The sequence below is a fragment of the Petromyzon marinus genome, chromosome 2 (genome assembly GCF_048934315.1).
Source record: "Petromyzon marinus isolate PM22_M1 ecotype Great Lakes invasive population chromosome 2, UKy_Petmar_22M1.pri1.0, whole genome shotgun sequence".
NCBI lineage: Eukaryota > Metazoa > Chordata > Hyperoartia > Petromyzontiformes > Petromyzontidae > Petromyzon > Petromyzon marinus.
Window position 1 is genome coordinate 7,737,651 of NC_133668.1, and position 26,918 is coordinate 7,764,568.

At 41.7% G+C, this 26,918-nt stretch overlaps 1 protein-coding gene across 7 annotated transcripts; it reads right to left on the reverse strand.

The window, feature by feature from the left end:
- LOC116948411 (uncharacterized) lies at nt 1–26,639 on the reverse strand. 7 transcript variants are annotated; one of them, XM_076069260.1, is made up of 25 exons: nt 26,392–26,629; nt 25,946–26,018; nt 25,650–25,816; nt 23,912–23,987; nt 21,906–22,025; nt 21,452–21,566; nt 20,726–20,795; nt 19,643–19,750; nt 19,415–19,495; nt 19,239–19,320; nt 18,084–18,154; nt 16,993–17,050; nt 16,429–16,695; nt 15,376–15,681; nt 14,647–14,829; nt 10,412–10,527; nt 8,943–9,089; nt 8,495–8,650; nt 7,135–7,226; nt 5,434–5,557; nt 4,719–4,829; nt 3,501–3,569; nt 2,926–2,979; nt 1,930–2,040; nt 1–1,108 (listed from the first exon to the last, which is right to left on the reverse strand). In XM_076069260.1, exons 2-25 carry the CDS (start codon nt 26,016–26,018, stop codon nt 902–904), a joined length of 2,964 nt encoding a protein of 987 aa, XP_075925375.1. In that variant the 5' UTR covers nt 26,392–26,629; the 3' UTR covers nt 1–901. The 7 variants fall into 7 exon arrangements, with proteins under 7 accessions (XP_075925375.1, XP_075925374.1, XP_075925378.1 ...); XM_076069259.1 differs by having other exon boundaries at nt 10,412–10,530; XM_076069263.1 differs by lacking the exon at nt 15,376–15,681 and having other exon boundaries at nt 10,412–10,530.
- Between the last annotated feature and the right edge of the window lie 279 nt (nt 26,640–26,918).

The following is a 26,918-nucleotide window of genomic DNA, read 5'->3' on the forward strand; positions in this document are numbered from 1 at the left end:
TTGTATACAATTAAAACTTTATTGAAACACAAAGCTAACACTTTAGGAAAAATGAAAATTGAAATCGGATATAGTGCACAGCACAGGAGTCGTCCAACACAGCCGCTGCAGGTGTCGTGACCGCACGAGAGGCAAGAATCTTGACGTTCAACAATTTATTAACGGAGTTGCACGCCCAAGCAAAATAAAAAAAACGCAAACGAAAGTCCGAAACAGTATTACTTTTTTTACTTTTGAGACTATCTCCACCAATCGCCTTACACGCCTCATATCTTCCCTCTGGGCCCTGGTTCCTCTCCAGCTACCCAAATCCGCTTACACCCTCCACCAGTTCTCTGCTACTAACGTGCTCGTCACCTACCCCCCTCTTCTCCCTAAAACGTCTATGTCCCCAAATTCAGAATATTCATTTATACTGGAGGAATCCAAAGAGCGATAAAGCTTTTTTCATAGATGCCCCAAAGCTGTACAATTCATAAACAGAAATTCTGTTTAATAACGAAATGAAAACATCAGGCGGAACCAATTTTTTTGACCATGCCACTAGCACACATGCATAGAAACTATTCTTGAAATTCCTGCTTAATATATGCGATAAATAATAACAAAAACATATCAACAAAGATCATATAATTACGCATCAAAATGAACCAAGCTTATAAAAATGTTACATATGGATGCCAATCACCACAACATGTACAAATACCTGTTCATGCAGTGCAAATTCATTCATATTTACAAAAAGTACAGCAGAGGTACGGCTTGGAAAACCACTCCTCTTATGAAATATATCAGAGTTGCTTTATACCAAAAGCGAGCCAAACAGATACACCATTCTTCCACTTCAGAAAGCTCGCTCAGACGACCAAGCCAAGCCCCCATATGTTCCATCTCCCCAGGTTCACTGTTCCATGTGCTCATCTTCCTTGGTCACCTCCTCCTCATCGCTGCTCTGCAGCAGTTCCTCCTCATCATCGACACCGTCCTCCATGGGTGCCGCGTCATCGTCCTCACTGTCTGGGGGCCCGTCGCCGGGCCCCAGCTCCGCCATGACCTCCTCCACGTGGGCCATCATGGCCTCGTCGTCGCACCCCAGTTTGGCGGCAAGCTTTGAACGGATGCAGAGGAAGACCAAAAAGGGGATGGCACGGGGTGGGGGGCGCGCAGGGTGGGCATGCGGTTAGTGACGTTCAGATTCGCTACTCTTGCTGGGTGAAATCACCTAGCTGGCGTTTGACAAATAACCATCATTTAACGGCATATCCGAGGTGCGCCAGTACTTATGGGGCCTCCTCATGGTATGGGTGTTTTTTTATGGCTATTTGCCTGTCAACCTGGAACCAAACCGTGAAACCTCTGGCTCCCACAAGACAGGTGAACTTTACTCAGGCCAAACAAGGCCAGGGGGCAAGGTTAATAATTGTCATCATACATTGCACCAGCCAGGTACACCCCCGAACGTTTTGACAAGGACGTCAACTCGGCACAGCTCAACTTCTGCAGTGGAAAAAAGGCCTGGCACCTACAAAGTAACACCATGTTGCCTCAGTACGGCCCAGTTGGGAGTTTATAAGAGGTCAAATCCCAAAATACACGGGAGACACGAGATTCCAGGTCAAATATTTTTCTCGAGTTTTCTGGGCTTCAACGTTTCTATAAACAAAACATGTTCCCCAGAGTAGACAGGCCTTTTATTTAGGTAACCAATCTCAGGATTGACTCCAAGCCCGAGTCATCGATCATGTGACTACTGCTCTAAAAAGTTTCCCAACAATGTGTGCTGATCGTTTTTGAAGGAAAAAAAAAGTAATGAAAACATCCACATCCTTCTAAAGGACTCATATTTCCCTTGCGTGCTCTGGACTTCAGGCAAGGGAAACGTTTGCGGCCGCACTCAAGTCGCGGTGTTCAAGGCGTGTGGGTGGCTACCTTCTTGGCCTTGTGCAAACACGTCCTGGCCGAGTCCTGTTGTCCCGCGGCCTCATCTGGAGGCGCACACTTGGCCTGCAGGTAGCTCACCCACCCCAGCAGGTACCACACCTGTGCAGGGCCGACAGCCAGTCAAAATACCGCAACCACACACGGAACTAGCACCCGTCCCCGTAATGCTGATCCTCGTATAATTTATCTTGACCAAATTACGTTCGTAGTTTTGACACCGAGGTCTTACGGTAACATGAAACTCGTTAATATATGATGACGATATTACCAACAGGGATGAATGTTAATATATGGCCAGATTAAACTGGTTACCAGTACAGTACTTGACTTATAATTGTAAGGTTGTCAATCTTGTAAAAATCTGGGTTGGGCATCAACTCGGCCAATCATCTCTTCAGGGTAGAGAGAATGTTAATTAAAATCAACCTCCAGTGAGACCGACCCCTGCCATAATGAAGTGGAATTACCACCACTGGTTCAGTGCCGCCAATGAAGAGGAGCGCCACCCCCAATGCTGCTTCGACCTGGGCAACTCTGCAATGTATAATCCATATCGTTTCAAGGATAATGAATTTCTTTGTATCTCACACGAGCAGGGCTGGAAATGGGAAATTACTGGGGTAACTCAAATAGTTCCCCAGATCCCCACTAGATCTGAGGAAGACGAAGCGGAGCTTTGCTTCTTGTGCGAGTATCTATGCGTGTCTGTGAATCTCTCTGTTAGTATAGCTGTCTTGCTAGTCAAATAAAAAAAAGATGAATCCTGGATTCCTTGCGGAACGCAGTCCGGGTTAAAAATGTCACTCCCATCACGGCATTCCGGCCAATTTCCACCACTGCAAACGAGACTAAACTGCCGAGCAAACCGGCCTGCATCATCGAACGTTGCATTGATCACGACTTCCCCCCCCCCCAACCGCGCCCCTCCTCAAGATGAAAAGACGTTCCCTTGTGAGTGGCAAAGAACGAGACGCAAGCACCAACCTGCACAACCTCGTCGTCCTCCTCCAGCAAGCCCTCCAGCACGTCGGACGCCAACTATAGGGGGTGACATGACATTTGTGTTTGGTCATGGATCACGTGGTCTTAAGAGGATGATGAGCACAGGACCAAGGAGAGGGGTTTATTTTTCGGCAACTCTTTTGTAACACACTGAATAATAACGCCTGTGCTGAAATAACGATTCCATCGTTTGCGTAAGATGCGGACACCAGCTAAATGCATTTTCCAAATATATACCCGGGCTCTCCGCCTTCACCAATCCGCATTCGCCAGCTTGATGAGGTATGGTCAAAACCACAGCGAACTCCACTGCTTTAGGAGCCCCTTAATTCAGAAGTGGATCCACACAGGGCATACAAACTAATCATGTTACCAAATATGATTAGCGCCCGTGGGTGTGACTGTGGATAAGGTAATGAAATAAGTTTTTATAGTCATTCATGTAACCGTATCACACGCTTCACAATCCGCAAACATGGAGGCGCACAGATTAAAATGTTTTGAGCCAATAAACGAGAGTTCATACATGGTGAAAGGTAAAAATATCACTCCTTTACCTCATACTCTTCAACCTCGGAGAGGAGTTTCGCTGTTGATATTCTGCTCTCATAGGGAGGGAGTTGGGCCTACAGAAAGATGGAATCGGTAAAGAAGACAATAATATCGCAGTACATCGCAAGGGTGCTCCGGGAGCAAGATGAAGTGACCAGTGCAATCAGGTACGTAGACACGAGGCAGATCAGAGACATCTTAGTGAATGTTAAGAACAGTAGCCTTGGACAGAATGCATCACCTGAAGGGATGGCTGGTGGTTGAGTCTAACAATGGAGTGGCAGCGCCAAAGCAGGGACTGCAGCCCGAGAGTATGTAAATCACGGCGACGGAGCAATGAAATCAGCCAGGGTGTGCAGGTGTTAGGTAGATCGTTCCATTTCAGGATTGAGTATTGGCGATGGCTTGGAGAGGCCTTTAGCAGTGGGTTGATGATGGCTGATGAGTCAGGGTGGATTAACCTGTTTTCTTGTTTATAAATTCACACTTAAAATGCGTTAGAATGTGTAGAAAGCTTTAGACAACCATTTGTAAAGTGTCCTTTCGAAAATGCTAAGAAACAAATTAACTTGTCAAGTCTGAATATTGTGCGATAGACAGAAACCTCTCCAGGAAGGGGCGTGTCCCACTGTGTGTGCAGACAGGTGCTGGGTTGGGTCACGCCCAGCACACAGGAGGTGCACACTTGCGTGGGTGAGATATTACTCTGGCATGGTGTCTGGATGCCCAGGCCACCGCAGACCTGTGCAGCATTCGGCCATGCAAAAATAATAGTAATAATATGCACCTCCAATTAGCATGTTTGGCTACATTCGGTACTATGCGAAAGATGATTTCATGTAAAAAAACTATTGGTGGATGGTATTAAACACATTAAATACCTCAATTATGGAATCATGCCTCAGTCATTCTTCTATTCATATTTGGAGACAAAACTGACTTGAAGAATCACAGACCTATTAGCATCCAGTGAATTATTCAAGTTCATTGGGTACCAAAAATGTAACAAATTAGAGGCCAATCAGCCAAAGGGGGTTATAACCTTGATTTTAAAATGCCTGCATTACCCCAGTATGTAGTCGAAAATATTCCTGGCGTGAAATATTATCTCCGTCCCTTAAATGGGTAAATGTAAACAAGCCTGGTGAACGTGCAACAGTGACTGTGGGGGAGACATGGAGACCAGTGTTTGGTAGACCTGGAACTGGGAGAGAACTACTCACCAGCATCTCCGTGGCATCGTCTGGTGCCTCTGTCCGGTTCTCTGCTTCTTGGCCTTGCTGCCGGCTGGGCAGCCAGGCAGAGAGAGACTGGAGCAGGTAAACCTTCCCTTCCTGCGTCATGCGAGGGGCAACAGCAGGGGGTGAAAGCAGCGTCGCTCAGTGTGAGCGATTAATCAAGTGAACAATCACAGGGTGAACGTTTTCTTTGTGTTTGATTAGAACAAGCCAACGAACAAATCACCTACGTGTCCCCATCCCATCAGATCTTAAATGGGTGGAGCGGTGGACGCAGCGATAAAATAATTGGTGAAAAATTAAGCCCCAGCCATGGTACGATGATAAATAATTATCATCGTAAGTAATTATCATTGTGACGGTGGTGAGATGTTAACTACCTCGCATGGTTTACAGGATGTTGTGGGTTCGATCCTGAACCTGACGCTTGTATATTTGGAGTTAGCATGTTCTTCCTGTGGTTGCGTGGATTTTTCTCTGGGTCCTCCGGTTTTTCCCCTTCACATTTATAATCAACATGCATTAAAGAGTATAAATTTCGAAATAAGCCACTTCGTTGAGCTATCATTTGTGGGCCAGGTCGCTTATGGGAAAAAAAATACCTAAATAGCACAGTGGGCCTAACCTGGTATTTTTTATTTGTTATAGCTTTGATTTGTTTACCCAGTAAAGGCAGAGGGGGGGGAGGCAAAGCACGAACCTGTGGCTGCTCAGTGCTGAAGAGGTAGCTGGCCATGAGCTGCAGGGCCTCGGGGTTGCTGGAGTCGGCCTCCAGGGCCTGTCCCAGGGTCTGCTTGCACCGTTCGGACGACCCCTCCTCCATGCTGCACAGCAGAGGTGGGGGGGGGGGGCAACATTTTCCTTACCCAGGGCCAAAAAGCACTTTCAAAAATGTTGCGGGACAATACAATTAACGCACACCTTCAAGCTTTCTAACAATGACGCGAAAACAGCGTGCGTGATGTCCCAGTGTACAGGGGGGCCCTCGCAGCGATAGATGTGACTCGCCACGCTAGACTTGGAAACAGTGTTGCCTGGATGGAAATATTCCTCTCTAGTACCCGATTAGTGCAGCCGAGATACGTGCAGTGATGGGATACATTTCGTTTGCTGGCTGCATGTGGCCACTGGCCATATGAAATTACGTAACCTGTCGTAGATTCCCCTCCTCCATGCTGTAAGCGCATGTAAGCAAGCCACAACGCCTTTACTCACAACACTTTAAACAAAACGGGTGTGAGCATTTATGACAAATAATTTTGAGCAGAACTGATGCGTTAGTGGCCTTTTGTACTCTGGCGGAAGAGCACATACAATTTTGGCTTTAGATGTAGTTTGATTAAATGTTAAGTTGGCATGAGGTGCAACTTCTCCCTAATTATTGTTCAGAACTAGTTGCACTTGTTATTGTGCAAATTCATAGGACCACACCCTGTGTTTGTAGGGCAGTAAGCGTTTACATAAACAATAGCTAAATGAAACACTGTGTTCTTGTATTCGCTTGGTGACTTCATACATTACGGTGATGTGTTAAGTTACAGTACTCCACTGATGGTCATGGGGTTTGTCTAATAATAAATCGACAATTCTGATCAATGAAGGTTGGCGAAGGGGCTAGGACCAGTTGACGTATCACTGGCGACAGACGTTGTGTCCAGGAATTGATACATGCAATGAGGGCATAATTAATTTAAAAAAATACTTTCAGAATTGTACATAAAACTCAAGGTGTTTTCCAACTCAAATCAGTAGAGAGGGGTGCTCATCTCCCCAGAGCAAGTTAGGAAAACTATTTTTATGCACACAGATTCAGAATCTTTATTTATCCTGAAATAATCCGATGAGCTATTGTTCAGGGATGTCCAGAACTATTGGTGACTTCCCGCAAATCGGTACATTTCGTCTGCGCCACGGAAAAAAGGAAACTCCCCGACCACGATTTGAACTCGCAACCTTTCGAAGGCGAGTCAAAGGCTCTAATATCAGCAATAGCCCGTGTACTACAGAACACATTGATCAGGAAGCTGTTTTCAATCTACAGAAAAGACATGCATGACCTTTCCGCAGCACGCGCATCCATGGTGCCATGCTCTGCAGCTGGGTGCGCGTCTCTTAGGGTAGCAAACTAAACTATGCATTTTATTTGATCAGGCAAGGCCCACTGAGCTATTGATCTTTTTTAGAAGAGATCTGGGCAAATGAGGAATTTTACAGAAGCAGCCAAATAATCTCAACGCGAGTTGATTCTAAATGTGAAAGGAATAACCGGACGACCCGGTGAGAGCGTTCAAACTCCAAATTTATAGGCGTCAGGATCGGGATCGAAACCACGACTTCCTGTATACCAGGCGAGGTACTTCACACATCTTGCCACCGTAGCAGTGTCGATGCAAGGACTCACCACAGGTCTGTGAGATAAATCTCAGCGATGGAGCAGTAAGCAGCAGACACGTCCCTGGGAGTGACCTCGGCTCCATCATCCAGGCTGGCAGCCTGGAAGCAGACAGACGATGGTGGAAGTGGCATAAATGAAGCGTTGTGCGTGTACCTCTTACAGTTTAGGCCAGAAAGAGCACAGGCAGCTGACCGCTTGAGGATTAAAACAGGAAACTAAATGGGTACAGCACCACGAGGGAACTGGGTCGGCAGGAAAAGTGGCATGGTGGCTAAGTGGTGCCAGTTCACAGCAGAGTTGGCACCACTAAGATTTAATTCAAAACCTGACAACCAACCGTGATTAAACGGGGTTCTCAAGTGCAGCGAGCTCACAGTTTCTGTTTGGACACCAGTGAATGCATAAAAAAAACACCAAAACAAGTTATTGGATTCTACACTTACTTGGGCTATATTCCAGTTCTGAGAATGTTTGTTTGGCAATCAGGTGACAAATATTACTGAATGTGGCTATGCTGGTGGGAAAGTGCTGGCCCCGACTGTGTGGAATAGAGATCACTTCAAGTCACCTCAGAAGCAGTTCTGTGATATTTGCTTCACGGGGGATTCATTGACATGGAGCATTTGCACTGCTCTGTGAGAGATGCTAATGGATATTTTGAAAAAACTAAGTGAAAGAGAACAAAATTAGCAAAGAATAATTACAAACAAGTATGGATTGGCATGGAGGTATGTGGAAACCTCTGTTCTCATACATAATACACACAGATCATTTGGTGTAATCGCTTGTCTAATATTACACAAAAAGTATCCTTCAGAATTAAGTCATGAAATGTAAAAATATTCTAAGTCGTAATAATTATTCCTAATAGTGCGCGATGCACAGGAGCCTCTAGAACGAGTGGTGGGTAACCTACGGCCCGCGGGCCTCATGCGGCCGCGAAGCCCCTTGTGGTGGCCTGCTCTAAATGTGTCCAGGGTGGTGTGTGGGATCATGATTAGTGCACAAGCATGATGTCACACTTGCGGCCCACTGAGGTGCAGGAGGGCCGCTCAAGTGGCCCACCAACTCGTATGGGTTGCCCATCACCGCTCTAGAGGAAGGATGCATGTCCCACTGTATGTGCAGACAGGTGCTGGGCTGAGTCACGCCCAGCACACAGGAATCACACACTGGCGTGGGTGAGATGTTACTCTGGCATGGTGTCTGGATGCTCAGGCCACCGCAGACCTGCGCAGCATTCGGCCATGCAAACAGCGGTTATAAGATTGAAATGTTCACGGGGTAATCGGTGGACACGTATTCATCATATTTTGATTAAATTCAAGTTTCCATATGAGGGTTTGGTTCTTATATATAAACTCACAGCAGCCTGTGCGGGCTGCGCCTGCAGCGTGCGTGCCATGATCTCCACACCCTTGCTGAAGAAGCCGACGGCATCTGCGCCGGTGCTCAGTTGGCCCAGGTACATGTACTTGGCGTGGCCCTCGTCAGGGCTCAACTCCACGGCACGCAGGAGGCAGTGGACCACGCAGTCAAGGAAGACACCGTTGCACTCAACCGTCTCCATCACTTGGTAATAATTACGCTTCATATGATGCTGCCAGAAAGTAATACTTATTAGCACAACAGAACTGTAATCCAGAGGTTGCCGGTTCAAATTCTTAGCATGGCAGCTGAATCAATGGAAATGTTTCTTAAAATTGAGTGTTCACACATGCCACCCACTCCAGGGCACCAATTGACCCGAAAAAAATTCGGGGGAAAAAAAAGACTCTGGTTACACCAGTGTGGGCGGCGAGGTGAGAGGATATGCGTTGCGCCTTGTCCACGTTGCCTAGCTCGGCCTGGAGGCTGCCTGCCATGTCCAGCCCCTGCAAATGGTCGGGCTCCATCTCCAGCGCTCGTTGGCAGAACATGGCGGCCAGCTCCACATTGCAGCTGTCGGCACACTCGCCCGCCTGTACTGCACACAGCCGGACCGGCGCAGCCAGCACACGCACGCCAAAGGCTACAACAGCAGGGCAATGACAAAGGATGTGTGCCTATAGGCTTACATGTCTCGAGAGATATTGTAATGTGTTTATATGTAAGAAAGGTCCATCTGTTTTTTTTTATATTATCATTTACAGCCCACTGGCTAATCCCCTGCTGGACGTTGGCCTCTCCACACCACGTCGGTTGTGGAGTGTTGTGCAAGCATACTGCACAAAGTTGGTCAGTGTGGGATGATGTAGGGGGTGTCCACGACTAGTTAAGGTATTATGCACCACCGGCATTATCCTTGGCCAGGTATCTAATTCGAAGTGGCCAGGTATCTAATTCGAAGTGGCCAGGTTCATGACGTAATACGTTAACCACTGCTCCAGCTCTAATACGTTTTACTTGGCAAGATTGAATGCGTTTGACAGATTAATAAAAAAACATGTTTGTAATAAAAAACACGATTTTTTTCTCTCACACAAATTTCAAACATTGGGTCTTCCTTAAAATTAGGTTTCATTGTAAGGGCATAATCACTTCCAAGCTAATATTTGCATAAGCAAATCCACCCAATCATTCAACAAATTCATTCTGGGGTCAAAAAATATTCTTTCACGGAATGTTAGCCACCTCCAATTAGCACGGTTGGCTACACACGGTGCGAAATAACTTCAACATCAATACAAAGGATCTATGTCGCCAGTGAAGATGTTTTGTCCCAGCACTGTGCCAACAGCAGGTGAGGCTATGAGCAAACTCCACCCGTAGTTACTGACCCAGGGGGCGGTAGAACGATATTCTGGCACGGTGTCTGGATGTCCAGGCCACAGCAGGCCTGAACAGCATTCGGCCGTGCATTCAATTACCACGGAAAATATACAAGTCCGACTCTAATGGACACGTAAGTCCCTTTCTGTCTTTGGCTAGCCATCGAACTAAAGACGTCCACTGCATCGCGTGCTAAACAATGCGCTCCTGCGGCCGTCTGGAATTCTCTTCCTTCTGTTAGGAAGCCACAGGAGCTTTGTACTTTGAAATCCAGATTGAAATCGAATTTCTTTATAACAATGTTGTGTTTAGTTTGTCCTTCCCCCGCACCTCCGATCTGCGGGTTGGCTACGTACGGTGCGAAAGAAGTTTAACAAAACATAAATACAATTCGAAGTGAGCGCTCATGGTAAAAGTTGGCGATTCCGACCACAAAAAAAGCAGCCGGTGTGAAAATAAAGACCGCGGTTTCAGCCTCATACATTTCTACATATTTTAAAAAACGTATTCCATAACTCTTGTAAATCCGCACCTTTTCCAGCAGCTGCTCCACCGTGTACTTGCTCTCGTCTCTCTTCTTGCCCTTCTGTTTCACCTTATACTGCAGCCGCTCCCTCGTGCTCATCTGCTGCGGCGGCCTGTTGTTCCCTGCTGGAGGAGAAACGTCGACTTGCATGAGCAGTGGCGCAGCGATTTAGTCGACCAGACCGATCACACTTCACAATCAGAATATTTATTCACGCTGGAGGAAATCCGATGAGCCGTAAAGCTCTTCCTCCCCCCCCCCTCCACAAATGTCCAACAAGTCCACCACTTGCTTGGTGGACTGTTGGTTCCACAGGACCCTGAGATGGCACCGCCTTTGGGAGGCCTTCATCAGCAGTGGACTGAACGTGGCATTATTTTCAACGATTGAATACATAAGACAGTGATTGGTTGTTCTAACCGAGAACGCCGGCCCCTGCCATGTGCATGGCATTTCCATGACTGGCTCTGGATATCACCGTATGCACAGGGAGCTTCACTTGACCATGAACATTGCCACGAGGCCCATCCTCTCCATAAATGCCTGTTCCGTGTTCGTACGGACCGGGTCCCAATGCGCGCAGCAGCTAGTCGCCCAAGGCCATTAGGCCGGTGGAATCTAGGAAACGCCGGTATCACTCTGTGCTGCAGGCCGCAGAAACGGGGAAACGAAGTTCCTCAATAAAATACAACCCATAAAAAAACAAAAATCAAGCAACTCACCCCATTTACAAGATACACCTTAAATGCCCGTGGGTTTTGTTCTTCTGAAGTTACCAAAGTGATTTCGCTAAAAAAAAAAAGGGGTAAACCGCGTGTCCCATCCTGCGGCCCTCGTGGAAACCACGTGTTGTAGTCGTAAAGCCTGTTGGCCCCGCCAGCCAGGCCGAGTCAGCAAACAATACAAACAAACTAATACTGCATTATTATTAATTACATCACAAGTGATTTCTTTTTGCCCACCTTTCTTGCGTCCCATAGTTCACCCGGTGCCAACGATAAAGAGAGACGCGGCAAATTGAATCTCATGCCTCGACTGAACGGCAGTGGGCGTAACGATTCAGATCCTAATCGATTACCACGTTGGCGTTATACGTGGATCGAATTGTCCTTTGTGGAAATATTGTAGAGTACAGCACGGCCTTTGCGATGGATGTAATAAGTGGAACCTTATAAACGAATGTTCATTGAGATTAGATATAAAACATATACGAGACACAAAAATATTTGTAAAAATCTCACGAGAATTGTGAAATTGATTTGAACCCTTTACAGTACATGATGCTTAATGAAGCTTACGCACATTTGGAAAAGCCGTCTTGTGTAGTTCTCAGTAATATGCACACGTGGAAAATGACACGACGAAGTATAAATGTTGCATATAAGCATACATTTTTTATTTATTCATTTCGAACTCATGGTTCAACATGAATGTGTAACGAAAAATGTAGTTCATTGCAGACATAACTGTTTAAGTATATTTTTTACTTAATCTGACATGAGAAATATAATTGTCAATGTATCACTGCATATAACAATGTACCATGTTACGGGGCAAACATTTTATAATTTGTTTGAACCATTGTAAAATGTACAACACAACGTCCAAATATATGTGATTAAAATTGTAATATTCCTTGGGTCTTTTGAACCTATCTACGTGACTTTACCGAAAGACCCAAAGAATATGAATTCCTATACTCTTTGGTTTCATTCGGTGAAGTCACGTAGGTAAAAAATAAAATAAAAATGCATTTTTATTTAATTTTATTTTTTACCTACGTGGATTCTTGCAGCCACGAAAACTTCAAATCTAGAATATGAATTCCTGCAGTCACGAAAGCTTTAAGTCAAGATTCTAAATTGCAATAGAATGCAGGTTTCCAAACAGCCTTAAATAGTGGCTGTACAAATTCAAGTCGGATTAACTATTTAGATGTTATCCTAAACATCTCGAGGGCAAACCTCGAATGAACATTAAACTACTTAAAACTAACTTTTAAAATAATTATATCAATGTAGCTTTTATTTTAATACATTTTAGGTATGTACATTTGTAACTTTTTAAGATGTTGAAAACCCCCAGTATATTGGTCATTCTTTAAATATAAATGATGGGGAACGTGATGCTTCTATCTCATGTTCATTGTTAATGTCAGAATCGTTTAAATTAAACTCAAAGTCAGAACTATCCGCATTGTTCATTGACTCCTTCTTGTTCCAAGCACGTTCTTCCACTTTGTCTCCGATTGGAACTTTTTCCAGGTTCTCATAAGGCCCTTTGCACAATTCAGCTTGATACAGTTCTGTCGCACATATAGATTTTCTTTGCATCGTATTGCTGCTTCTGCTGAACGTCTTATTTTTCTCATTGGTCACAACCATACCCTCATAATTGGGCTTTTCTACAAGATTAGTGACAGAAGCCAAGTCAATATAGTTGACATATTCATTTTCACTTGAATTACTTTCCAAAGCGTTGGTGTAATCATTTACATTAACCACCTCTCCACTCTGTACAGTGGATTGACTGGAGCTGTCATTCTCTTCGACTTGTTTGCCTAACTGTGGCATTAAAACATCAAGTATGTCCTTTTTTACAATGTTGGTAGTTTCCTTATCACGCTTGCTGTCTCTAGCTTTGACTGAATTGTTTTCATTGTTGCTGTTGTTCTTTGGCTTCGAAACAGGAATTTGAAATTTTCTATTTTTTCTTGGTTTTGTCATCTGTGCAGATGTTGTGTTTTCAGTTTTGTTACCTAACAGGAAAATAATGTGCAAATTCCAAAATGAAAAATACTTTACGTAAGAGAATACAGTACAATAGAATACAATTGTTCATTGAATACAATTGTTCAGGTATAATTGTGTAACCAGGTCCCCATCAAAAATGGGCATTCATTGCTCAATGGGTTTTTACCTGTGCCAAAATAAACCAAACTGCTTAGTAGGCATATATGAATTCACCTCTTCTATGATTCTACGAACTGTCACAGGTGTGGTTCAATCATGAATCAATTCTGCTTCGCAATTCATGTCTGGTGGTACATTTAACATATATAATTGTATGAATATAAATAATTCATAGCGGTATACAAATATTTACATTTACAGCATTAGACCTAATTATAACTTGCAAGTTTCAATAGACCCATATCACATCATTAGCATAAGCAATTTTAATAGTTGAACGTGTAACATCTATAATGCTTGTACCATTCAATATCCAACAGAAACAATATTACAGTATACTCAGTATACAAATGTAGTGACTTGCAGTGTCACTACTGGCTACATACACTGACGTCACTATGCGGGGGAGCGTCACTACCCCGCGGGTCTAAACACACACATGACGTCATCCCGTCTGGAGGCGGGAATGACGTCAGGGCCGGATGTGTGATCGGGAGGACGTGGGTGAGGCCACGGAGGTTGTGTAAGGCCGTGGCACTCTGAGTGAACCCGGCTGGACACGTGACCGGATCAAGCCGGACAGCTTCGAGAGGGTTCTGGAAGGAAGGCGTGACCGGGGTGGGGCCCGGACACGCCGAGGCCGATATAAGCGGCCTCCTCACGGGACTCGAGGCTGCCCGTGTCAAGAATGAAGATGCATCGTGAAGACGTCTCCTAAGAAAAGTCAAGCCTCCAGTCAGCGGACCCGCCAGTAGCCCACCTGGCTGGGTCACGCTAGTGTATCCGAGAGTCCATGTTAGCGAGTGATGTTAAGTGTAACGTGTTGGTGTTAATAAAGTGTTGCCTCCCAAGAAGTTGTGTGCGCCTATCTGAGCCCATTTCACAGATGAAAAGAAAAATAACTGAAATTATAATAATTTATGGTCTTTATGCATAATCTGTGGAGGTTTTTTTTTTTTAAAGGTTATGGGTAGAACCAGTGTTTACAGTAATTATAACTGTAGGCCAAGACGAATAGATTTCATACCTGTCAACCTCTTATCAGTGCTTACCCTATTATAGACCAATTCAGACCGTATTAGTCACTCCGTGCCCTTATAAATCTCAACGGTCATCCTACAAAGTCCCCTCACAAGGGAGAAACACAAATACACTTTTTTTTGCTCGTATTGAAATGGCTGTACACCGTATGGACCTGAAAAGTCAATTTCCCTGTACAAGAACACGGGTAAACCGTATGGGTTGACAGGTATGAAATTACCAAATATACATTTTTATGACATGTTTAATATATACTCATCATTCTAAATTGTTATTTATAAGACTCACAGTTCATTGCAATGTCCACTCCATCTGGTGCTTCATTTTCCAGTTTAGACATCACAAACTTTACATCAACAGATGTTGCTTTTGCGCTGGGAAATTGAAGTGTGGTTACTTTTTCCCCAAAGGTCTTCTCTTTGTTTCCTTTTTCCAAATCTGCAGGAACGCCTTTCTTCTTGAATGTGTCACCTGGTTTAAAAACAATATTATTTCTTTACTGTGAAAGAAAACGTACAGTAGACAACATTTTAATACAATGCTATACAGTGGAAACTGGATGTAAGTATACCTTATTGTGTGTAAGCATAGTTCTGGGGGCAAAGGCAATGGTCAATTTCTGATACAGGTATAAAACAAACATAGACCTGCTCCCAAAGACTGTATCCAGCTTCTACTGTACTGAGTGTTGTATACATTCATGTTCAACATTGTATGGAACATAACAATACTGTAACTTGTTTTCACGTCAGCGCAGCCACGTCAAAATATCAGGATGATTAATTAGCAACAACCCATTTAGGTCTGGTTTAAAGCTGAAATGTGAAAATATTTTACAAAACTGAACATTTACACCAAAAAAGACATGACCTTAAACAACAAAATCTGGCAAAAATGTCTGGTGTCTAGCCTCCTGTAATCTCAGAACACAATTACGCAATGGGGAACTTTTTGTTGTTGTAAATCATGTGTAAGAAACACTTGTTATGAAGAACGATTGTAATTGTTACAACTTACAATTCATCTTTTTTCCTTCCATGGCTTTGACGTTTTTAACATTTCCACTTTCCTTGGCAAAAACTGATTTCGTCTTATTCGCAATATCAGTTCTATTGTATTTAGCTGATCTGCTAAGTTTGTTCTTTATGCATATACGAGCATCTGTATTAATTTCAGAAGGTTCATCTATTTCTTTGACCACAATGCATTTCATTTTATTCGTATTGTTGAAATCAGTATCTTTATGAATGTCATTGCTACTCTTATCATGGCTTAGTGTTTTGTCAGCATTATACCGAGATGTAATATGTTCATCTTTTTCATCTGGGAATAAATATTGATTCACCAATTACTAGTCATATTTCACTAGTTTTTACAACTAAATGTCACATTTTGTATGGAAGTAAAGTACATTTGTGAAACATTGCACAACAGCGAGCCTTAAGCACTTACAGACTACGAAAGTATTTTTTTTTAATTCCAGCACATTTGTTAATTATAATAAAGCCATCACAACAGATGGCAGGCAAGTACTATTAGTGGTCTATCCATATTTAGGCTCCAAAGACAAAAGGCAGCAGTGAACATTTATTACAATACCGTACTGATAAGTCCTAATGAGTGCGAAGCCAGTCTATAGTTGTCTGTTTTCCTGCTGCCCATTGGGCAGCATGGCCAAACCTTTACCGAGCATTGCTTCCACAAAGCTGAGAGCATTATGCATGCAATGTGGTGGTCACATGACATGCGTACAAGGCATGATCAAGGTTGTGCCATCCTGCTGTTTGTGAGCAAACCTTTGTGTTGTTAAATATAAAATTAGTTGGTGTTCATAACCTGTTATGCATGCCATTGAATACTGTTTGTGTGCATAATAACGGATTTAAATGTATTCAATTACAATTATAAAACGGATCTTCATATATAGTGCATTACTATGACCACAATAGACATGTAAAACGTGGATAAAAATATTCTCGAATTTCAACAGAAACACCTAACAGTTTTAAAAATATATAACATTTAATTCATAAACAATATATATTTTTTGTTGTTGAGTAAAACACTTGCCTTCTTTAGCTGTTTTCTTTGTTTTCTCTGCTTTCTTATCAAAGATAATATCCCTGTTTATGGGGCTTATATGTTTACTGGTGGTGCACTGAAGAATATTACTTGTATCCTTTTCATCCTCAACATGTTTCATATCTGCATTTGAATTAGGAGTCTCCTGGCCTCTATTAAAATTCTCTTCAGCAGATTCCTCTTTCATGTATGTAGGTTTAGCCTGCTGTTTGTTTTGTATGTCATCTTTATTTGATTTATCTAATGCCTTCTTTCCTGTGGAAGATTAATGCAACCCAATAGAAGTTACTTTCAAATGTATGACAAAAGTGCAGACTTGATTCCTTGCAAAAGCATAAAATGATGCGGCTTTATTTGAATAGATTTGTATTGCGTATATTGAATTCATTTTCCAAATGTCATGGCATTATTTAGTAATTTTTACTTTTTTTCTCCATTTCTTAAATAAGAATAATCATGGGTCTCCTGGGAAGAGCTTAAAAAATACATCGTCGGAAGGTGTTGGGGGAAATGTTATGAACGCCCGTGTGCCCAGGCCACAGTAACACTTACGTTTGCGTGGTGGTTTCTTACAAGGCTCTTCCTCCTCAGTGCTCTCCTTAGCTGTTTTCTGTACCAAAGGAACATTGTCTAATCTTACGTCAAATTGTTTTCTCATTATCAAAAATCTAAGACAGTTTAGCAAATTTATGCGACGAGGAATCAATATATAACCACAAACCAACTGATGATTTACAGTGTACAAAATCTATCAATTAAAAGTAACATTTACAGTCAGCTTTATGTATTCCTTTAAAATAAAATGCCATCATCTATTATCTATATAAGGGGCCATCCATAAATGATGTCACGCACCGAGGGGGGGAGGGGAGTCAGACATTTGTGACGATGTGTGACGAGGGGGGATTTGAGAAATGTAACGTCATATCAAAATGCGCAACCTTAAATAACTATTAATTAGATAGAACTGTGATAACACAAATTTGGATTAATTTTCATTATTAACGATTTTATTATTTAAATGTACTAAAGTCACCTGTTATTTATTCCATGAAGGAGCATTTTGCTTCTCCATGGGAGAATGGAGAAGCATACATTTTTGTAATTTTTTTGAATGATTGTTATTAAACATTTAGATTCTAATGATTCTACCAGGGCTTTTCATTCTGTGGAATTAATGTGATTGTTATAATTGACTCTCCATTTTGCTTTGTTCTACTAAAGTTTAAGGTATTTTTTATAGTTATAATTACTTTTAATATTTTATAATTATAAGAGAATTTAATTATATTCTGAACATCTGCAGTTTTAGTTAGACGTTCAATATTTTCAAGTGAATTTTATGCTAAATTTCAGCTTTCCAACAACATCAGAGTGCAGCGCCACATTAAATACGCACTACAATGACAATAGTTTAAAGTGATTTGAAGCATGTTTTATTTTCAAAATGGCAATATGGTTTTTGGGGGGGGGGGGGGCAGAGCTTTGTGACGTCTTATTTGTAGGGGGGTCTAACTTTTTGTGACGCCGTGTGACGAGGGGGGGGTCAAAAATCGGCCAAAATCGCGTGACGTCATTTATGGACGGCCCCTAATATATTTCATACATCATTCAATACAAAAGTAAAAAACTAAACATTTTACCTTTCCCCGTTTGGCCTTCTGATTGAGCTCCTTTGATGTCTTCCTTTTACGTGAAAGTTCACCTTCAGAGTCTAAGTAGATTTCAAACATTGATACAGTAACTTCATACACCAGTTGATTTCGGGTTGTTTCAGAAAAGTCAAAACATGTGTTTTAGTCTACTCAAGTTTACCTCAGATAAAATTGTTTATTTATCGATTTTCGTTTTCAGAAAAGTACTTTTCATTACCATACAAAAACTATTGGATTTTTTGAGTGGTGCTATGTAATCGTTCTGCCCTCTTACCTTGCAATGAAGTGTGAATGGAAAATGTAGATTTTTGATGAGACATACTATTATATATCTAAACATCCCTTAAAAATGAAAACATTAGTAAATTTTGCGTGTAATTGGTTTATAAAAACTTCAAAGCCAATACAGGAATGGCAAAATTCATTATGGAATTGAATTGCAACTCCACATTGTGAGAATTCATCAAACTGCAAGTGGCTGAATCATTAAATGTGTAGTGACGTAAATGGAGTCACTATGGAGTTTAGCGCCAGCTACTGTCACAAGAGTGGAACTGTGCATCTTGAGCCTCTCTCTGGCACCAGAGTAGGTATGGCATGGAAGCGGGCCCTAGGGGGCATGGTTCTGGTGACGGTCAGAGAGAGGGCAAGTAAGGATGTGACAGTCTGGGTGAACCCGAGAGGGCACGTGACCGGGACAGGGTAGCGAGGGGGCCCAAAGGGTGGCATGATGGACACGTGATGCTCGGTCGAGAACTTTCTGGTGAGATCCAGAAGGTAGCGTGGCCGAAGGCAGAGCGAGGCCACACTCGGGAGCATAAGAGGGAGGTTCCGAGAGCAATCACTGCTGTCTGCTGGAATGGAACCCGTCGGTGCTACGTCTCTTCGATCCTCGGTCATCACGTTCGGCATCGTGGGTCAGGCAGTGTGTTGGCTGACTGACCCAGTTCTGTATTTACCTCGTCGTGGTATAGTTAACCGTTGTTACGTTATGTAGTTACCCTGTTGGGGTTGTGTAATAAACGTGTTGCCTCCAAGTTCAAGTGTGCCTCCGTAGAACCCACTACACATGTTTACCCTTTATTCAGCTGCAATGGAAGATTCACCAACACTCTACAAGATACTTGAACCATAGTTGAGTACCTTGGGAACTATCGGTATCTTTGTATTCCATTTCTGCATCTTGGTTATACGTTTCTGAAAATCCAAACTCATCCAGGCGTTTCTGGGAATAACAACAGCATAAGCTAATGAGTTATACTTATTAATAATATAGCGTATATGTAATGAAGCCGGAACAAAAACAAAGGGAACCTCACCTGCATACTCATCTTCGTGGCGCAGTTTGCTTTCCGTACAGCATCAGCAATCCTTTTTGTGAAATATCGACCATTTTGACCCTGGAAATAACATGTAAGGTAATGTAGCCACATACAGTATGTACATCGATATGTGGAAGTTGTTAGAAAATCGGAGCACAGGCACGTACTCTCTCAAATGTGAATATTTATTACAAACAATACATTTCATGCTTGTATGCCACCAACCTTCGTGGAAAACATATTCTCCATGGAGTTTTCAAATGGTTTGATGAAGTAGGTGGGGATCCATGATCGAGAACTTACGTTGTCGAAAAATGTCACGTGGTATTTCATCTGCACACATTGTCCAGTAAATATGGAAACGGTAAATTATTTGAATGCACAATATTTCCAATTGTATAAGTGTAATAGGTTTGAATTTGTAATTGAGAAAATAAGAAATCCATCAAGTGCAGTGACTTAATTTTTACAAGTAATTGTTTTTACATAACCACACAAAACAATACGGTCAGCAAAGACAACCTATTAGATTAACCACATGTTAACGTTACAAAACATTCCTAACATCATCAATAATCAAATATCTGCCTCTGATTTTTGTAAAAATAAATTGGATTGTGTAAAATGCAGCCTTACATACACGAAGAAAAGCATTTAACTAATTTTCCTCATATCAACCTTGACAAGGCACAGGTTTCACTTGATGTTAGATTTGTATTGTTAAATCAACTCATAACAGTACATTTTATATTCATACCATTCTTATTGCGCATGGCTATCAAAAAGGCGCTGTTTCACGAATGTATAAAGTTTGAAAAAATTATAGGTTTTACCCTTTCTGGCAACAAAACAGGTGAAAACAGGTGCTTGCAAAAGGTTTCTATTTGGTGTTTGAACATCTTAACACCTATTTAATTGCTAGAAAGGGTAAAACCTATTCTTATTTATTCATATTTTGATACTGGCACAAAGGTCCCATTTTGAGTATAGTTTGTCAGGAGCAGGTGACATTGCTATGTTATCCAAATAAGGCATTCTACTGATTTCAAATTTAGAACGTGACGCCAACATGTGTATTAACTAGGGCAGCCACAGGGCTCGAATCACCAACTTCTGCAACAAGTGGCAAATGCGCTCCGGCTTGGCCATTTTATTTGAAAGCTGACACCAATTTCGTAACTATTGCACATTCAATATATTCACAGTTTATAACTATCCATTGTTAATGTAATCCAAAAATAGTTAAGAAAGAGTAAGTGAAAAAATACATTAAGCAGGTATTAAAATCAAAATTGTGATATCACTTACCACACCCTTTTTCTTGGAGGCAAGAAAATACTTTTCCGTCTCTGGATCATTTTCTACCATACCCGGCCACCTTAAAACAATTGATTAAGTTTTAGATGGCACACTGTATTTACGACATTCGGTATTTTAACATATGTAATGAACATTTTACACAGAGGTCATATTTCAATTTGTATGTTACAGTATTTCCGTGTCTAATCGTTCTGAAAAAAAATAGCAATGTCTGGAACATGATAGTTATGAATCATCTCATTTGATACACATGAACCACACTTCATGTTCTCAAACATGAACCACGCTTCATGTTCTCAAACATTCAGTCTACCTAGACGTATTCTTTGGTTCTTACGGTAAAGTCACGTAAAAAAATGTGAAAAATAAAAAAAGGCTACAGTTTACATTGTAGACTGCCAGTACGCTCAACGAGGTTAAGAACAAGGCGAACGTCTACATTATAGACTGCCAGTACACTCACTCAGATTAATAACCATTGCTACAGTCTACATTATAGACTGCCAGTACAACTCACCAAACTTAAGAACCAGGCTACAGTCTACATTAGTGTTTTTTTATGATTTTACTTAAATTTTTATTCACTTTAATTTTTATTATTATTTTTTTCGATCTCAGTGACTTTACCGAAAGAGCCAAAGAATATTAATTCCTGCAGTCATGAAAGTTTTAAGTTAAAATTCTACTTAGACGTGTTATTTCATAGTGACACACCAAGGATAACCAAACTGCTTTGCCCACACGAGGGAACCAGGTTGCAAGTCTGTCTCCACATCACTCTCATAGCTACAGTCCTCCTCTGCGGTGCTGCATGAGTTGTACATTGTATCTAGGGGATAGAGGGGGAAATGGATTCAATTAAACATATGGAAAATTAAAGAAAAATACCACAAACACAGCATAAAATGTGTGTAATTATGCAAGCTGGTGTGGTATATTTGTACATTTTTTGAAAGCACATTTCCTAGAACTATGGAAACGCCTGTTGTTCTGAGAAGCATTGCAATAGTTTGCATTTAATTAATTTGAAATATATCGAGTACAGTGATGTGGTAAACCAAAATAAATATGTAAGATTCAGTTTGAAACATATTGTGGCCGTACGTAGGAGTATATGCTCTGTAGATTATAAAATGGTGGTAAGGGTGTGAGTTCGACTCGTCGATACCCTTGTTCATGTCACACGTCCACACGTCAACGAGCACCGAGGTATCCGAGGCATTATGGAGACGTCTCCATTTGCTGCATGCTTGGTTGCTGCACTGCACCCATATTTCATATCCATACTCTGAAATCAACCAAATGAAAAAAAAACCCATTTCACTTCAGAATCAGCATATTTATGTTATACTGCCGAGGAGGAATCTGATGAGCTATAAAGCTCTTTTTTTCAGATACCCAGTAGGGGCCACGGGGTAAGAACGTTACAACAAACACAATACAAAGAGACGATAGGAGTGCCAAGTACAGGAAATGTAAACAAATCACTCAAACACGTATAAATAAAACGAAACCATCCAAGCACGCAAAGCCCATTGGAGGTATTAACTTATTTCCCAGAAGCAGCCTGGCCACAAATGAGAGTTCAACAAAGTGGGTTATTGCGTGAAAATTAATAGTAGCCAAATATTCTAAACTAGCCTTTTGTCCGTCCAAGGGCAGATGTATTGCAGTAAATCTGAAACTTGCAAGCGAAACGCAGACCGCGACGTGATATTCATTGCATCCATTCGTGTGTAATTTGTAAGGCTGCGGTGACACAGACTTAATTCATTTAAAGGTTAAAATCCCTTGTTCATCATGACGTCCTTTTTACTTCGATGTCTTAATAGCGTTACGGAGATCGCGTGACGTGAGGGTTCTGCCTTTGTAGTAAGGGTTATAAGTTGACGCTGAGGAGGGGGGAGGAGGCGCCTCGCCCCCCCATGTGGAGTGTTGGCTCAGTATCGTAGTAATTCATCTCAATGCATGTTTCTCAACAACCGAGATTGGCAACATCAACATTCGTGCAGTCAGGTTTTTTTTGCATCAACCCACAAAGACAAAGATCCCCCGTATAGCCTAAACAGACTGTCAGGGCAAGTGCTGTTAGTGAGTAGCAGCACCTATGAAGACTGGTATGGTGGCACACGAGGGGGTGGGTGGCCATCACCACGCCCGGCCGCCTTTGTCTCCCCCCAAAGTGGCGATGTTTAACACACCGCACCAGGTACTCATTTGAGGCTGAGTAGACCTAGGGGAGGGGCCCTGTGGACCGGTGCAGATAATCAGTCACCGGTGTTGGTGGCCATGAGGAGGAATCGAACTCGGGTCATAGCCGGGTTCGCAGCGCAGGATAGCGCTAACCGCTACACCACCGCGCCCCGTATCAACCCACACGCACGCACGCCATGGGGTAACTATAAAGTGACTAGCCTTTTGCCCGTCCAAGTATGGGTGTATTGCAGTAAATCTTAAACTTGCAAGCGAAAAGCAGACCGCGACGTGATATTCATTGCATCCATTCATGTGCAATTTGTAAGGGCACGGTGACACAGACCTATTTAATTTTAAGGTTATAATCCCATGTTCATCATGACGTCCTTTTTACTTTGATGTTTCAACAGCGTTATGGAGATCGCGTGACGTGAGGGTGCTGCCTTTGTTGTGAGGGTTGTAAGTTGATTCTTGATTTGAAGCTTTCGTGACTTCAGGAATCCATACTCTTTGGTTCTTTCGGTAAAGTCACGTAGGTATAAAATAAAAGAAATCACGACGTTTCGGGTGCAACACAAGCGTTCATCATCAGGTGGGAAAGCATGGTCTGCTGCTGAGGCAGACTGTTTTAAAAGGTTTTAAATGGGTGTAGCTCAAGGGTCATAAATAAGTGGCCAGGGCTAGTGATGTTAATGTGATAAATCGTGCCAATTAGTTACTTCTCCAACACACAGGTGGGCTGAAGTAGTGACTAATTGGCACGTTTTATTAACGTGATAAACCATACTGGCTGTGTCGGGTGGTGGAGGGTTAATGACACATTTATATTTATCAAAGAATACAGTGGCTGTGAGCAATTTAAAGGTATCGCATGTCAAAAGGTATATTGTCAAATGTATTTCTTCATTCTACACTGCTTTCTTCACAATATATTTCTAGTGCAAAAAGAGTCCCAGTTCAGAAAATGTTTGTTCTTACCTTTCATGTCACAATTTTTCAACTTAGGGGTAGCGTTACGCTTAAACAGTGCATCACTGATATTGAGACGTTCAGCCTGCACGCAGGATAATTGCGATAAAAAAACAACGAAAAGTCACGTTAGGCTCTGTAACAAAGCGAAAGATCCAACACGTAACTAAATTAATTGCAATTTAAAGCTTTCGTGACTGCAAGGATTCATCTTCTTGGTTCTTTCGGTAAAGTCACGTAGAATGAGAATAAAACAATAAAACAAAATAAGACAATAAAATTCTCACGGCGTTTCGGCCACAACACAAGTAGCCTTCTTCAGGTGAAGGAACAGAACTGTCGGGACGACAGCGCTTCAATGAACGCTAAGATTCGCAGCGTCTTTTAAGCTAGGTGGGAGAAGTAAAGCGCCTTGACAAAGGAGTTTACATATCAAACAGGAGAATTTAGCATTGAAATATCTGTGTTAAAGTGTTGGATCAGCAGGGAGATTAGCATGATGTTAATGTGAGGGATTAGCATGTGACTGGTCACGAAAATAGCTATGTTAAAGTCAAAGTTTACATATGAACAGAGGCATTTAGTATATGGACGCTAAAGGACTGCAACGACCCAACTATCATACAATAAACCGATGTGAAAAAACTAAGTATAAACTCCATCAATATAATAAATGTACTCAATATATTCTTCAATAAGTTGAGCTATTAATATAAAGTAACTGGGTACACACTACACTATATATTGAATACCATATAGTAAACTAATAAAAAAAATATAAACTACATCAATGTTTTGATTTAAAGCTTTCGTGACTGCAGTAATTCATATTCTTAGTTTTTTCGGTAAAGTCACGTTGAAGAGAAACAACAAAATAATAAAATATATATAACAATAAAAAATTCTCACGACGTTTCGACCATAACTCAAACGGTCATCTTCAGGTGTTTCTCTTCAACGTGACTTTACCGAAAAAACTAAGTATATACATCAATGTTATCAATAAACTCTATATACTCTCCAATCAGCTGAGCTACTAACAATAAGTCGTTATACATTACAATGCCATATGGCGAAAAAAATGGGTGGCGGTTTTTTATTTTTCAACGTTAGCACCACGGACGACGGCGAGCTTTGTTCAGACGGACGAGTCCATCTATGCTCGGAACGGAGGAGGGGGGAAAACCAGCCACGATGCGCTGTTATACTCCATGTTATAAACCATACCATTAACCGTGGTGTGAGAGGCATTAATTTTATCGTCTTATTTTGTTTTATTCTCATTCTACGTGACTTTACCGAAAGAACCAAGAAGATATCGTGTATTTGTATTGTGCTTGTTACGTTCTTACCCCGTGGCCCTTTAATGGGCATCTGTGAAAAAACAAGAGCTTTATATTCTTGGTTCTTTCGGTGAAATCACGTTGAAGGGAAACAATAAAATATATTGTTTTATATACTTTTACATATATTTTATTGTTTCCCTTCAACGTGACTTTACCGAAAGAACCAAGAATATGAATTACTGCAGTCACGAAAGCTTTAAATCAAAATTTAAAAAGCTTTATAGCTCATCGAATTCCTCCCGCAGTTTAAGTAAATATTCAGATTCCGATCAAAACTGGGGGAAATTTACCATTGCAAAAAAGATGAACAATGTTTGTTTTGCGTCCTGTAGATGGAACCGAGTTACGAACTTGTTATTTATTTGCAGGCAATGAAGAGTTGACATTACAATCGTACTGACCTTAGATTTTTTTTGCTTTCTTTTACTCGACTCTGAGTGGTCAACTTTTAAAGCAGCAGTGCAAAGCTTCGCCTCGTCTGTTTCAAAGTCAGCTTTAGGGTTAGCTTCAACCACCACCGTTGTACCATCCAACACAGGATCATCCGTTGTAACTTCTTTTTGATCACCTTTATGAGATAAATAAAATTCAAGTGACTCATTGTGGTTTGGTGAAAAGCAGCCCTTGACTTGTAAGTGAAATGTTTGCATATTAACTCTTATTTTTTTAAAAAAAAAAATCTCGTAATTTTTCTCACCATTAATTGCAGCCTTAAATATGTCTTCATATTGCGAGTTTGTCAAGCCGACACAGCTTAATGTTTTCTCCATCTGAGGAAAAAGACCGCGTTAATAAAATTACTGGTAGCGAGGGTAACTTGCAAGGAATGAAAAACTTTAACACACTGCAATTGTAACATTTTGATACGTCTCTTAGGCCTGACGCCTCATTCGGAAGGACATTATTTGAGTTAATCTTGCAAGGTTTGATAGTTTAAAACATTCTAACTTTCTAACAGGTCACAATTAAAATCTGCCTCAGGAGGTAACAAAAAAAAACGCTTCTTCGAATCCAATCATTTAATTTACTTTAATCAGACACCCAATTGCCATTTTTACTTACTGAAGGAAGGCATTTGATTATATACAATGTTAAGCATCATTTTAAATGTCCGAGGTCAACATAAAAAAAACAACGACACACCTCATCCCACGTCGTGAGGGGAAAAATATCCCAGACGGGCAAAGGTGAGGCAAAAAAAATTACGCGTCACCTGTTTATCAACTATCAAAAGCAAAACAACTCACAACCACCAACAGTGTAATTGTAATTATAAGAGCAGCACTCAGTTTAGTTAAGTCAAAATTTATAACAAAAATTATCTTCACGCTGTGACGGGAAGCCCAAGGTCTGTTTCGTCTGCGGTTAACAGTGGGGTATGGGCGGGGGTGGTGACGTCACGGGGAGGGGCTGCGTGGCGGTGACGTCATTTTCGCGCGCTTTTGCTCGGCTTGAAGCCGCGCGTGACGTCACCGCTCTGTATTTTTCCCGCCAAAATTTGTGTTTCTTCACGCTTCTGATATCCAAAAAATATATAACAATCTGTAATTACCGGCAAAACGTCGTGCGGTACCGGACTAAAATTGTAAATGTTTTGGGGGTTTACTCTCGTACCTGTCAACCCATTCAGGTCCATACGGCGTACAGCCGTTTCAATACGGGCAACAATT